At 39.8% G+C, this 13,721-nt stretch overlaps 1 protein-coding gene across 4 annotated transcripts; it reads right to left on the bottom strand.

The window, feature by feature from the left end:
* Positions 1–859: 859 nt before the first annotated feature.
* Positions 860–13,714, bottom strand: VDAC3 (voltage dependent anion channel 3). 4 transcript variants are annotated; one of them, XM_048226290.2, is made up of 10 exons: positions 13,484–13,561; positions 12,953–13,083; positions 11,011–11,079; positions 10,223–10,272; positions 6,897–7,049; positions 6,021–6,073; positions 4,078–4,305; positions 2,654–2,804; positions 1,788–1,845; positions 860–1,382 (listed from the first exon to the last, which is right to left on the bottom strand). In XM_048226290.2, exons 3-10 carry the CDS (start codon positions 11,075–11,077, stop codon positions 1,291–1,293), a joined length of 852 nt encoding a protein of 283 aa, XP_048082247.1. In that variant the 5' UTR covers positions 11,078–11,079; positions 12,953–13,083; positions 13,484–13,561; the 3' UTR covers positions 860–1,290. The 4 variants fall into 4 exon arrangements, with proteins under 4 accessions (XP_048082247.1, XP_026341510.1, XP_057159509.1 ...); XM_026485725.4 differs by lacking the exon at positions 12,953–13,083 and having other exon boundaries at positions 13,484–13,714; XM_057303526.1 differs by lacking the exons at positions 12,953–13,083; positions 13,484–13,561 and adding an exon at positions 13,281–13,381.
* Between the last annotated feature and the right edge of the window lie 7 nt (positions 13,715–13,721).

The following is a 13,721-nucleotide window of genomic DNA, read 5'->3' on the forward strand; positions in this document are numbered from 1 at the left end:
TGTTGGGTACTGAAATGACTTAAAAATAAAATCTTAAAAAAAATAAAATAAAAATAAATAAAAGTATACTGCAAAACAAGATACGCATTTTCACATTTTATATAAAGATATTTACGTAATCTCTAAAGACAATGAAAAATATTTGCAAGGATATGTATCAAACTGCTAGAGAGAGCAGAAAGGGACTGGAGAGGGGAATAGGAATTTTCACTTTTTTTGTGTCTGACTGAATTTGTTGCAACCAGCATATGCTGTTTTTAGAAAAAGATTTCCAAAAGATTTCTATTTTTAGAAAGGAAGATATTCACTAAGTAAGCCCTGAAGGTACTACAGCCTACTCATTTCTTTTCTAAGCTGGTATCTTCATTCTTTGGTTACCATTTCTCTCGGTCCAGTACTCGAAAGCACTTTCCTGAGGCCCTGAGGGGAGCCAGAGACGGGCCTCCGGCCTCCTCCGGCCTCCTTGGCCTCCTCCGGCTGGCCTCCTCCTACCCATCTCCTCCCCACAGCATTTCCCCAACCCCACTCTTCCCTTGCCGGTGTTTCTGCCCACCCCCCTCCCCCACTGCTCTTTCTCAGCCACTTACACAGCTACCAGTACGATCCCGCTCTACTCAGCGCGGTAGGAAGCAAGCACCCCAACAATGCGCCTTCGCCCAGTGGGCCGGAACTCACTGTCTCACTCCTCGGCCTGAGTGCAGAAGAGCAGTCAGCGCGATGAGCCAGAGTGGAAGGGACAGGTAAGTCAGACATACCACCTTCGATACAAATCCCACCCACCACCTATGAGGGTATTTTTCAAAACAAAACCAATCACACCAAATAGAAGAAAACCACCACTAGCAAGTCAGATGAGCGATTATGTTCCAAATGTGATGGATTTATTTTACTCTGATGCAAAACCAAAGATTCCACTACAGCACAGAGACCAATAATATTAAAAGGTCATGAAAAAGTGGTGTGGGACATGCAGGACGTGATGTACAAACTGGAGGATCGGGTCATTTCCTTCGTAACATGACACTACATTGTCGCTGAGGAACACATTTAAAATAACACTGCGGAACTCAACTGAAATGTGGCACAAACATGACAACTTCCAGGCATGCCTTCAAGTACCTCCCTTAGGATGGACTTGCGATCTCTAGACTTCAGTGTGGGGAGGGTTATGATTCTTTGGAAGAATAAAAAGTTCACACTTTTGAAATTTCACAGAAGAATTTTAAGGCCAAAACATAGTGGGTTCTCTTCACCTCCAGGGACAAATCGGATGCTTTACTCAAAACCACATTAAGCTTCTAGTTCAAATCCCAATCCAACCTTGTGACCTCCTGCATTGAAGTTCTTTCCGTCAATTAAAGCTGATAGGGTCAGTTTGACACCTAGGAAGAAGAAAACACCACAAACACTCATAACAAGTATTACAATCAGATCTTCAGTTTTCAAGGGCACAGATTACAGCCGGGTGTGCGAGTTACGAGTCAGGTACTACTAAGTCAATACAGGGTTATCTATAATCACCTGCAGTGAGCAAGGCGTAATCACAGCAAACTTCACCTGGAGTTCAGGTTAAGAATAACCAAATTCACAAGCCAGAGAGACCAAATTACAGTAAAAAATATGTACATACTTTCAAAGGCACTTGATCTGCTTTACTTTGTATGAACAAACAACAGTGACAAAATGGTCTGAATTGACCTGCAGTTGACTGAAGGTTTTATAGGTTATTTTCATTATTCCTCCATTACCTCCTACCCACGCCCATTGTTACTAATTCCTTCACTCACCTGGTCGAAGGGTCTGAGTATAACCCAGTCCAATCAGGCTGGCATTATTTACTTTAGCCTAAAGATTAGGAGATGAAATAGAAACAGAAAACAATCAACTTCATAATACATAAGTCCAGTACAACCACTATTTCATGCACCAGATTTCCGAAACTAAAGCAACTTCGGGCCAGTCTAGAACTACCAAAACTGAAAATTTAATTAATAAAAAGGTAAGTCTTTTCAGTTAATAGGACTGGTAGGGATAGTAGGGTCCTCGAGAATGCATGCTTAAAGGCCTCAAGCAAAATTTTTAAAACATTATGCATCCAAACACCCCTGGTATACTGAATTTTTTGAGATGTCAGTTTATAATCTCTGACAGTGGTTAGAACATGAACTCTGGTGAGAGAAGATCTGGATTCCAATCTTGCCACTTATTTTGTGACTTTGGGCAAGTTATCTGACCTGTCCAGGTCTCAGTTCCCTCATCTATAAAACGGGCATGAGGATACTACTCACCACATGGAGTAGTTGGGAGGATTAAATGAGATATTACACATTAAGCCCTTAGCACAGTACCTGAAATTTAAGAGCTCAATTAGTGTCATTATTAATTAGAATTACTAATAGCAACAGGAATAGTAATCAAATCCCGTGAATTTACAGATCAGAAAATTTTGAGGCCGAAGAGATAAAAGGACTCCAGAAGGTCAGACAACAGCCTGGGAGGCTCTGGGACTAGAATCCACGCTCCCAGACCCGAGGTAAAACACTCTTCACCACACGGCAACCCGCTCACTGAAGTTCAGAGAACACGCATGCAACCACCCGATCACAACATCCATTCAAACTCAGCTGCGGCCCAGTCTGGCAGCACTTCTTACAGACAGAGAAGTCCTACAGTCCAGCTTGTACTTAGCAGCGATGCCGAAACGGGTATTGTTACTGCCGGCCGTCCAAGCAAGGTTTATCGACGTTTCAATCTTCTCGTTAACCTTCTGGTAGATAGACCCGCCAAATTCAGTGCCATCATTCCTATTTTCATGGTATAAGAAAAAGTCATAAATATCTTGTTTGTACCACTCTTACGATATGGAAACAAATTCTGTTTAGACAAGGATCTCATTTTGCAACTACCTTTTTCAGCAAACTTCTAGTATAAATGACTATGAAACAAAACAAGGAACCAAATCCAGTTACGTAATTTATAACTGGCTAATTAAAATATAATTAACACTGGATTCATTTACTCAGCTCCCCACAATGTAAATTTCTTAGACATAATTCCATTATGCACACAGGCAGATACCTTAGGTAAATATGATCTATAAGTCTTTGAGATTTCAAAGAATTTAGAAACCTAAAGCATAGTTCAATAAAGATTTCTGCAGAACAAAAAATACAGAGTACAAGAACAAAGCCAACTCTGGACTTCATTTGAAACAACCCTAGAGTCAGAAAGCACCACCCCCACAATATCTAGGGCATACTACTCTAGAGAAGTACCTAAATTATTGCTTCAAAGCATCCCAGAACTTAGTCCCTGAGTTCTCATGGTTTTCCTGTTCGTGCTGTTCCATCAATTTTAATGCCACTGTCTATACCACTGCTTGACTTTCTTTCAGGCATCACAGTGAACTGGAATGTCTAGGGGAGAGCAATCCACAACACTTCAAAAACAAAGATATCTTCCTTTGCTTTTTCCCCCTGGTATACTAACAGTGCCCAGTAGGCCAAGACATAAACTGTAATTTAAAAGTTCAAATTCATTTAACCAATAGGATGCAGCCTACAGAATTGAATCCAGGATTGCTTTGAGGACTTCTGCTTCTTCTGAATGCAATAGGGTGGCTGAGTTGTGACCGAGGGTGCCCGAAAATCTCCGCAGAATCACTGGAGATGGTCCAGATGCTCAGATCAATTAGGTGGTTGCTCTTCACGATCCAGAGCTGCTTCCAGATACTGCCAAACTGAATAAGGCACCAGAGGAAGCAGAAATATCTCCAAAGGATCCCTTTGATCAGGAGGTGACCTATGCCTGGGCTCTCTCCATCCCAGTGGTTCTTGTATAGATCCTAACCCTTCCTAAAGTTCGGGGTACAGGCTGAGAGGCACAGCACAATGCACCCAGTGCACTAACGTCTGGCGATGTTCTGCTGACTGGGAAAATAGTACAGTGAGGCTGGATATCCACCAAAGCATATTAAATGCAAGTACGATCATTTCTAACCTTCTCAACATGCTAACGGCTACCATCTTTTTGGGCAACTGCGCCAGTGCTAAAGGCAGATGAATTATAAACACTCACACGTGAGTGTGCAGCTGGAAGTCTGCAGCCTTGTAACCCAGGGCGAAATTATTCTGTGACAGTTTGGATTTGGCTGTGTCAAAACTCATCTGATAGCCAGCAAGCCAACCTTCAAAGGCTAACACAGCCCAGCCATAGATGGTTGGTCCAGAAAAATCTATATCAACATTACTGCCAAGACTGAAACAATCCCGTTTGTAAGAGGCCTTCAATTTTCCACTCTTCTTTCTGTAAGAAATAAAAACAACACAATGAAAACAACATGAGTTTCTACTACTGTCCAGAAATCTTCAGAGTAAGATCCCCTCTCTCCCCCAATGTAAATACTATTTCAGTAGATGGCATACATACAGTAAAGTTTCAAATGACAGCTCTACAAATATAATTTTGTTAGGATTAGAAATGCATATACTGCGGCGCCTGGGTGGCTCAGTCGGTTAAGCATCTGCCTTCGCCTCAGGTCATGATCCCAGGATTCTGGGGTTGAGCCTGACATCAGGCTCCCTCTCAGCGGGGAGTCTGCTTTCCCCACCGCTTGTGCTCTCTCTCATGTACACGCGCTCTCAAATAAATACATAAAATCTTAAAAAAAAAAAAAAAGAAATGCATATACTATTTTTACCTATTCTTCACTGTAAGTTCAAATGACGGGATATTTCATGATTAATATCACGAAAGCATGAATAAAAGTATAAAAAGGAATAAGCTATTTCAGTACCAAATTAATAACCTGAATATGTATGTATTCATGAGAACCCAAATTTCTTTAAATGTTTTTAAATGTCCAGATGCTACAAAACGTAACACTTGACACACTTCACTTCTAAGTTAGTAACCTATCACAACGAACACTGTATTTTCTTTTAAAAGGATACAGTCCTTTAATAAACATAGTTTTTTCCTTAGGGTCAGTGTTTTCTCCCTGGACAACATTAGATGGATGGAAGAGAACTGTGCACTTTTGAATGTCAGTACTGAGAACATGAAACTGGTTCGTAATCATCCTTGTCCTATTTAATTAGGCTTCTTCTGAGAATATTTGTCTGGAAAATAACTGAAGTGTGTGGCAGGAATGACACACATTACAGCTAAGGAAAAATGTCACTTTGCCTTTTTCAAGCACCAACTCATGTGAAGTAGATAGGAAACAACACGGTCCCCATTTTTTAGACAAACTGAAGCGGAGAGGTTAGGAGATTTCTAAAGGCTAAGAAAGCACGTCAGTAGCAGAACTACTGCCTATTGTGTTCCACAGACAGGAGATTACACTGTTTTCTTAAGAAATTAACTTCTCAGCAAAATACCCCATCCACGAATCTTTAGAATAGCTTAAGAAATATCTAGTCTTGGAATGCCTAGCTGGCTCAGTTGGTAGAGCGTGCAACTCTTGGTCTCAGGGTTGTGAGTTGAGCCCCACACTGGGTGTAGAGATTACTTAAATATAAAATCTTCAAAAAAAAATCTAGTCTCAAACCCTTCTAGTTCCTCAACTTTTCCTACTACATGCCTCTTTGTATTTTTATGCTTTGTATTTTTGTTCATCTGTTCAATTTTCAAATCAAAACTGCATCCTGCTTCAAAGGAATCCTCCTTTCTCTTTCCTGCACATTCCAGGTCTCTATGGTATTCCTAACAGCAACCTCCTAAGTTCTCCCGGCATCTAAACCTTTCATTGCAATTCCCTAGTCTAAAGTGCTCTCTCCCTACAGTCTACAAAAACATTTCAGAGGGATGGCTGGGTGGCTCAGTTGGTTAAGCATCTGCCTTCAGCTCAGGTCATGATCCCAGGGTCCTAGGATGGAGTCCCACAGCTGGCTCCTTGCTCGGTGGGGAGCCTACTTCTCCCTCTGCCTGCAGCTCCCTCTGCTTGTGCTCTCTCTCTCAAATAAACAAAATCTTTAAAAAAATTTTTTTTTTTCAGAAGATGGGGTTTGGATAATTACCCTGTGTTCGGTACAAATATGGTATCAAGAGTCAGTTTCAATCCTTCAGCCAACTGAAAAACAAAGATTTAAAATAAACAATTAGTAATTTTCTCTTTTTTTTGACCCAAGAAACCAATTTTAAAGTTTTCTCTAACTTCCTAACAAAAAAAAAAGGGAGTCATTAAAGTAAGCCAAATATTAAGTTACTTACCGAATTATGTCTTTATCCTTCCCCTCCCCCCCTTACCCCAGGTTTCATCAGATTCTCTCACCTAAAACCATGTTTAAATGTGGCAGTCAAATTCTATCACAGCCAATAACATTAATTACAGTAAAAAACCAACAAAATTCCAATACAACCAAGTAATCTTGATACTCTCTTGAAAATTACTGTAATGAGATAACCTGACATTTAACAAGCCAACCTGAGGAATTTATTCAGCTACACACACATGTTATCTACCTATGGCAGTGTGCGCGTAGACATACCTCAAAAAACAGTGCCCTATACGTAGCAAATACTTAACAAATATCTGCTGATAAATTTTTCTCTTTGAAGACATCATAGAATTTAGAAACATTTTTCTACGGAGCCAATTTTGCAACGACTACAAAATAAAATCAAACTACCTCACTGTAAATAGTTTGGTTTACCCAGGAGAGGCTCAATCATAAGCAGAACTGGTCAGAACAGAGATGTAATGTGATAATTATGGACTCACAAAGCTTTACTTTCTAGAAATCTAAGACATATCAAAGAAGGCCACATGCAGAGAAAAAATATGGCTACCACCTAGGTTATAAGATCTCATTCACACTGTATTTGGGGTTTATAGATCATTTTACCTGCAAGATAAATTTAACCTACAAATAACTTCTAATGCTTTCTCTTACCTTATTCTCCAAAGAGATTTCTGTTCCAAGAGTATTGTCTGTGTTCCACTTCTGGGTGAAGGTAAGTCCATAGTTACAGACCTTATATTTGGTCTCTAGGTTTCCTGACGCTTTCCCTGTATCAGTGTAAGCATGACCAGAAGTAGAAAATTCCTGATAAGCAAGAAAAATCATTACTTTAAAATCAACTCATCAAACAGAAAACACTCATTTCAGAAAGTAGTGTTCAATGGATCAGAAATCAATGTAGTTTGTTACCACAATGTATTTCCTGCCCTCTCATTTCTAAAGTTCCACCAGTTTCAGATCTTTCCATTATTCCACCGCTCTTATTGATACTTCTTGTTCCATATACTCTCTCTTACTAAAATGGGAATCTTAAATTCTCTCCACTAAAAGAAAAATATCTTTACTGAAAATAAATGCCTTTACTAAAAAGACCAAAATATTGAATCTTAAGTATTTTACTTTTTTTTCTTTACTGAAAATAAATGCCTTTACTAAAAAGACCAAAATATTGAATCTTAAGTATTTTACTTTCATGACCTGAAAAAAGATTATTCATTCCCTACCATATCTTTCAAACTATGTTAATTTTCAAATCCTTAAAAATCCCCAAACACTAGAAAGAACTACTCTACCTTTTTTTTTTTTAAGATTGTATTTATTTACTTGAGAGGAGACAGAGAGAGTGCTTGCACGTGTGTGCTCGCATGCAAGAGCAGGGGGAGGGAGAAGCAGACTCCCCACTGAGCAGGGAGCCCCACGTGGAGTGCAAGCCCGAAGCACAGGGATCATGACCTGAGCCGAAAGCAGATGCTTAACCGACCGAACCACCCAAATGCCCCAGCCCTACCCTCCTTTAATAGAACTTCAGTGCATTAAAAAAATTGGGGGAGGGGGGCACCTGGGTGACTCAGTCAGTTAAGCATCTGCCTTTGGCTCAGGTCATGATCCCAGGGTCCTGGGATCGAGCTCCGAGTCAGGCTCCCTGTTCGGTGGAGAGCCTGCTTCTCCCTCTCCCTCTGCCTGCCACTCTGCCTGCTTGTGCTCTCTCTCTGTCAAATAAATAAATAAAAGCTTTAAAAAATTTTTTTTAATTTTTATTGTGGTAAAATCCACTTAACATAACATTTGCCGTTATTAAGTGTGCAGCTCAGTGGCATTAAGTACAGTTACGCTGTCACCAAAACTTTATTGCTCTGGGCCACAAAACTATCGGTAAAACTTTTGTTATAAACAATCTCAATATTTCAAAGTATGTACTCATTTTTCACAACAAAATGGAATGGTGCAACTTGTCTCTCTTTCTCTCTTCTCCCCACCTTTTAAAGTGCTTTCTATCAAATAGTAACTATGAACACCTTAAAATATACCCTCCTCCCTAGGTAGGTGTCCTTTCAGTCATATGACAATGAGCAATAGGAAACAGATCTCGCTCTAAAAGGAAGCCAACGGTCAACACCTGTCACTGACAATCTATGAACTGTCAAGAAAAAAACCTTCTGACTGGCCCTGTTTTTAGAGAACATTTTTGAAATTCTGCCAACAGTCATGAAATGCTGCCAGCCCTGAGCAGTTCTGTTTCACTGCTTGCAATATGAGTCCTCCCTTACCAAAGAGCCTGCTCCCTACCTCTAGTCCTACAGGCTGGTGAAACAACTGGGAAGCTATGATCTGTTTATCAACACCGCGCAGGAAGTTTTCCAAGAGAGTATCACGCTGCACATTTTAGGGCAAGGCCTCGGTACAAAATGACAAAATGCTAGTCATGTTTAATAGCCCACACAATTACTTAATGTCAGCATTGCTTTCTTTTAGTAGATCCAGCCATCCAGTGTTTTTTTTTTACATATACCTCTCATAAACTTGAAAGTATAGCATAGATAAACCTCAATTTTAGTGTTAGGAAAACTTCATACACAAAACTAAGGTAAAAGTGTAGTTAGTCTATATTTTTTCCTTGTTACCATCACTTCTTAGTTTGAAGCTCTCTCAAAAGTCTAAAATACCAGAGGTACAAATCTTAAAAGAAAAAGCCAGAATTTTTCTAAATTAAAAAGTTTAACTGGCTCACAATTGCTTTAGTTTCTCTCTAACTTCATCATTAGATCAAACAGTGCAAAATATATTTGTAACATGCATATAACATCTACAGCTCTACAATAAAGGCTAGTAAGCAACAAACCACCATAAAAATGTTACTATTAAATAGATGGCATATGATAAAAATATTAAGTTGCAATCTAAGAACTGATTGGAGCAATAGATGAAATTTATCCTAAATCAATACCAGAAACCGAAAGCAGCCATAAAAACAAGCACACAAATATGCTCTGTTTTTCTTACCATCTGAATGAACAGTTCCACACCACAGCAGCATGGGAGGGAGATAAAATTTTAGTCGATTTTTGCAACACAAACCTACCTTGACCAAATTCTGAAACCCTATTCAAAGTTAATATAATTTTTCTATTTTAACAGACCCATAAAACAATATGCCCACCCTAGTAGTAGCTGCATATATATTTATTTACCACTAGAAAAACCAGGGAAAAAATGATAATGACAAACCAGGAGTATGAGACAAAGTATCATACGAATTCCACATTCCTTTAGCTCCTCTAATTAAATTATTATATCTGGAAATAAAATTAGCACTGGTTTAAATAGGTAAATACCAAAAAGATAGACAGTCAGTGAGCAGAAATCAGAGAATGGGGTGAATGCAAAGTCAACCTATTTGCCAGATTTACTGAATAAAAGTTCTGGTTAATGACACTTGAAAAATATGCCTACATCCTCTACTATATTAACTTTCAGTAAAAAAGACTTTGTGAACATCCAGTAAAAACTGTAGACTAATCCTTTACGTGCATTTTTAGTTCTATTTTTGTTTTGATCAATCATGAAGGGATAGACTAAAATTAATGTTTTTGTAAGAGGGCGATAAAACTTGCATGAACCCATTAGAACGGAAGTAAAGTTTTTAGTACCCATATACATTTTCATGAAAGTATAAAGATATGATATTGGCCAAAAAAATACATATATTTTATATCTCCTGAGAATAAGACTCAGCATATTCTTATTACGAGGGGGAGAATTCTCCTTCTTCTTCTGAGAACCTTTGTTCTCCCCCCAAATTCAACCTGTCTAGGGCTAATGGGAAGATGCTCACTGAAATCTGAGCGTATGACAAAACTGTAGGGAAGACAGCATAGTGCCAAATGGACACTGACTCACAGAACTAGACTAAACAATGTTTTAACAGGTTCCTTGAAGTTAATGATGCTACATCTATTAAAATTATATTGGGTACTCACCACTCCACTACATGACTTGGTTTTCAGATCTATCTTGACCATGCCAAATCCTAGACAAACAGAAAAACACGGTAATGTACAAAATGTGATATTCACTCCAGTTTTTACAACTTAGAGATTATGAAAACAGTCCGTGTACCTTCCATATGGAAAATACACAGTATTCTCACTAGGTGAGAGTTCCATTGAAACCTGAACTCTAACGAAATAATTTAAGTATAATTTTTAAGCTCTCAAAGAAAAACAATTATCAGAAAATATGCTTACACAGTATAAACTTAGATAATTATACTAGTTAATAAGAAAAATCAAATGTATAATTTTAAAAAATTAAAAATTAAAAGATTAAGTTTTAAAAACCAAAAATAAATGTCTATTTGGGATCAAGAATATATTACTCCAAAGAAGTCAAAAGTTGTGTCTTCACGCTCATGAAAACACTGCCCTTATTTGGAGGAGGAAAAACGTACCCCCCACTTTAACTGTCCCCAGGGCTAGTCAGAGGACACAGAAGTTTTACAGATTTCTATTACTTCATCTTACAGATAACATTAAATATGCAAATATATACACATCCATACATGTATATAATTGCTTTTAATGCCTGTAAGGCACTCTACCTCTAAAGAGTCAAGTCTAATAATCTGTTGATAGTTATCCCCTTAAATCTTGTGAAGTAGATTAATGTTAACTTAACCTCATTTTACTAGCACTGCATCTTGCATACAGTAATAAGCATTCAACACTAACCCTGACCCCAAATTGGAAATGTACAACAGCATACTTACCATATCCTTTATTGAAGACATCCTTGGCGGCCTTTCCTAGGTCACAGTAAGTCGGTGTGTTACACATATCTTATAAAGAAAAATAAGGACAAAGGAATAAAAATAGCCATTTAGTATTTATTCACCCACAGTCCTAGTATTTAGTCCTGAGGAGAGGTATACAGTTCTCTCTTCCTGTGCATCATTAATGCTTATACACTAATGCAAGCAAAGTTAGGAGAAGGCATTCTGCTTCTTTACAAAGAACTTTCCAGAATACTGGATAATAAAAGGGTTTTTTCATGAGATTCACAGAGATCATCTTTCCGACTGCATTTCAAAGAAAAGAAATTCTCACAGACTGAAGGAGATGCTTTATTAAATTGGACTTTTTACTTTAAAAATATATATATATATATATATATGCAAACTTTACGGAAGAACATTTCTTGGGCTGTTATAAAGCCAAGAGCTACTAAAGTGACAAGGTAAAATTGTTTTGAAGAACTGTAAGAACAGATGCATTAAAAATCTTCAGGGTTTTTTTTTTTTTTTTTTTTTTTTGCCACTGTGAAATTCAGCTCTTAAAATAAGAATTGCCATACTAATTGGAATGCATTCAACCAGAATATGTCCTCTCTCAAAGATCTTTTAAACATAAAATTATATAATCTTATCCATTAACCACAAACAAGATAAATTCTACCTGCAGTAATCCTGGTTACCAAAAATTGGCATATACTCTAAAGTTAAAGCCTTCGAAAACCAAAAGTGCCTTCACTTTTCACCTTACCTACTTGGTATTCACACAGCTTTCCTACTGCCGATATGGCTCTCACATTAAAGTTCTCAGAAGTTGTATCTACAAGGATAAACATACCACCCCTCTGCCCTCTTTGTATAATGGGAAATCTCTTTGGACAGCAGCCTCAAGAGCCATGTCTAACCAATTGTAGAGCCATCTGAAGCAGTCCCATTAGCCCAATACCAGAAAAATACCAGAAAAATCCAGAGCACCAGCTATCCCATGCAATTACTACATCTGAACTATCTACACAATCAAACTAATACTTATATTTAGCTTGGCTCTTAATCTGCCCTTCTGCTAAGTTTCTGCCTATACCATCATATCTGAACACAACATACACCCATGATGCACTTTTTAATTGTGAATGTCATTTAAAATTTGTTCCTTAACCTAAACCTGTCGAATATGACAGACATTATATGTTAAGAGGGCAGAGTATAATATAAAATATATATATAAAGAGGAAATAGTAAAGGTGAAAGTGAGTATAAATGTACTGACTCAGATGATAAATAAAACTTGGTCCTAAGCCACAGGGTTTCAGAGTTCACTTCCAGGGCAATTCTTTTACAATCCAATTCCCTGCATTCAAATGATCGAGTGTAGACTATTTACACATTGCCAATTGCAATCTGATATTACTCTTAATTATTTCAACCGATGCTAGTATCTGATGAAATTTTGCCAGAAGTCTTAATTTGAGGAGATCAGAATAGAAAGGCAGGCCCTATATATTAAAAAAAAACGTTATGCCTTTACAGTCTGGATTTTCATCTACTGACAAGAGAAAAGATACACGTAAATATTTGGAAACATCCATCTGATGACAGTCTTTCAGCATTTTGCTTTATTTTTCAAAACCACTGCTAGACACTTTGCAAAAGTGTAGCCGGTTTAGTTTACGCAGTTCTGCCTAGTTCAAGCTTACTTTTTCAGGCCCACGATTCTGATGGGTAATGCACTGCTGGTATGATCAAGCAAAAAACAGAGAAGACACAGAGACTTCATGTCACTCGGGAGTAAAGCTATCATCATGTATTTCTATCAGCTCTACAAAATGCACTTGTAGCTGGCATGCACAACATACGAGGTTGCTTTAGATGCAGACAGAGGGGAAGGGTTAATTAGGTAATACTGCTTTACACAATTACTAACTTGACAGTCAGTAAAGAGCCCCTTTTGTTCCTCGTTTCGCCTTTTCCAGTTGCACGTAGAGCATCCTCCCCCTGGCGATAAGGAGTGCTACAGAGCTCCCCTGATACTGGACGACAATTCCAGAGAGGAAGCTGGGGACGGAGGGGGGGGGACGGGGGAGGGGTTGGGAGGGTAGGTTTGGGGTTCGAGGATCCAACTTCCCTAGAAACCAACCTCCTTTCTGGCCTGACGCCTAGAAAGAAAGTCCTGTGGGCCCACCAGGAAGGGAGAGGGTCGCGGCTCGGCGATCCGAGCGCCGCTCCCCACGCCGGCGCTATGGCTCCATCACCTGAAGCAGCCAGGGGAGCAAGGTCCCCTCTGCCCTCCGCGGCCCGGCGGGGCCCGCTCCCCGTTAGGCTCCTCTCTCCCTTCTGAGCCCTCCGTTAGGCCCGCCTCCCGTTGGGTCCCCTGCTCTCTGGCGAGTTGCCACCCACCCCGGTCCGGTCCGGCCGGGCCGCCGGCCCCCCCGCCCACGGCCTCGAGTCCCCTCACCTCCAACCAGAGGGCCTGTCTCCGCTCCGCCCGGGCAACGCTGAAGGTCTTCTTCAAACCAACGCCGTCCGCGCCTGCGCGGCCTCACTCTCCCCGCGGCGCCTGCGCGCCCCTACCCGCCCCTCCCGCGCACGGCGTTTGCGCCGTAGTGTCGCGCCGGGGTCGCGCGCGCCGCGGGTCTGAGTGCCGAGAGGAACAGCTGGGGCGAACCCAACTGTCTGGCTCCGTGTGCGCGCGT

The sequence above is a fragment of the Ursus arctos genome, unplaced genomic scaffold (genome assembly GCF_023065955.2).
Source record: "Ursus arctos isolate Adak ecotype North America unplaced genomic scaffold, UrsArc2.0 scaffold_27, whole genome shotgun sequence".
NCBI classification, from domain to species: domain Eukaryota; kingdom Metazoa; phylum Chordata; class Mammalia; order Carnivora; family Ursidae; genus Ursus; species Ursus arctos.

Excerpts from the sequence above, each read along its gene's own strand:
- VDAC3 (XM_026485725.4), bottom strand. The coding sequence starts at position 11,077 with ATGTGTAACACACCGACTTACTGTGACCTAGGAAAGGCCGCCAAGGAT. Across the intron at positions 10,273-11,010 it reads TGTCTTCAATAAAGGATATG|GATTTGGCATGGTCAAGATA; the intron begins GTAAGTATGCTG and ends CTGTTTGTCTAG. Across the intron at positions 7,050-10,222 it reads CCAAGTCATGTAGTGGAGTG|GAATTTTCTACTTCTGGTCA; the intron begins GTGAGTACCCAA and ends CTTGCTTATCAG.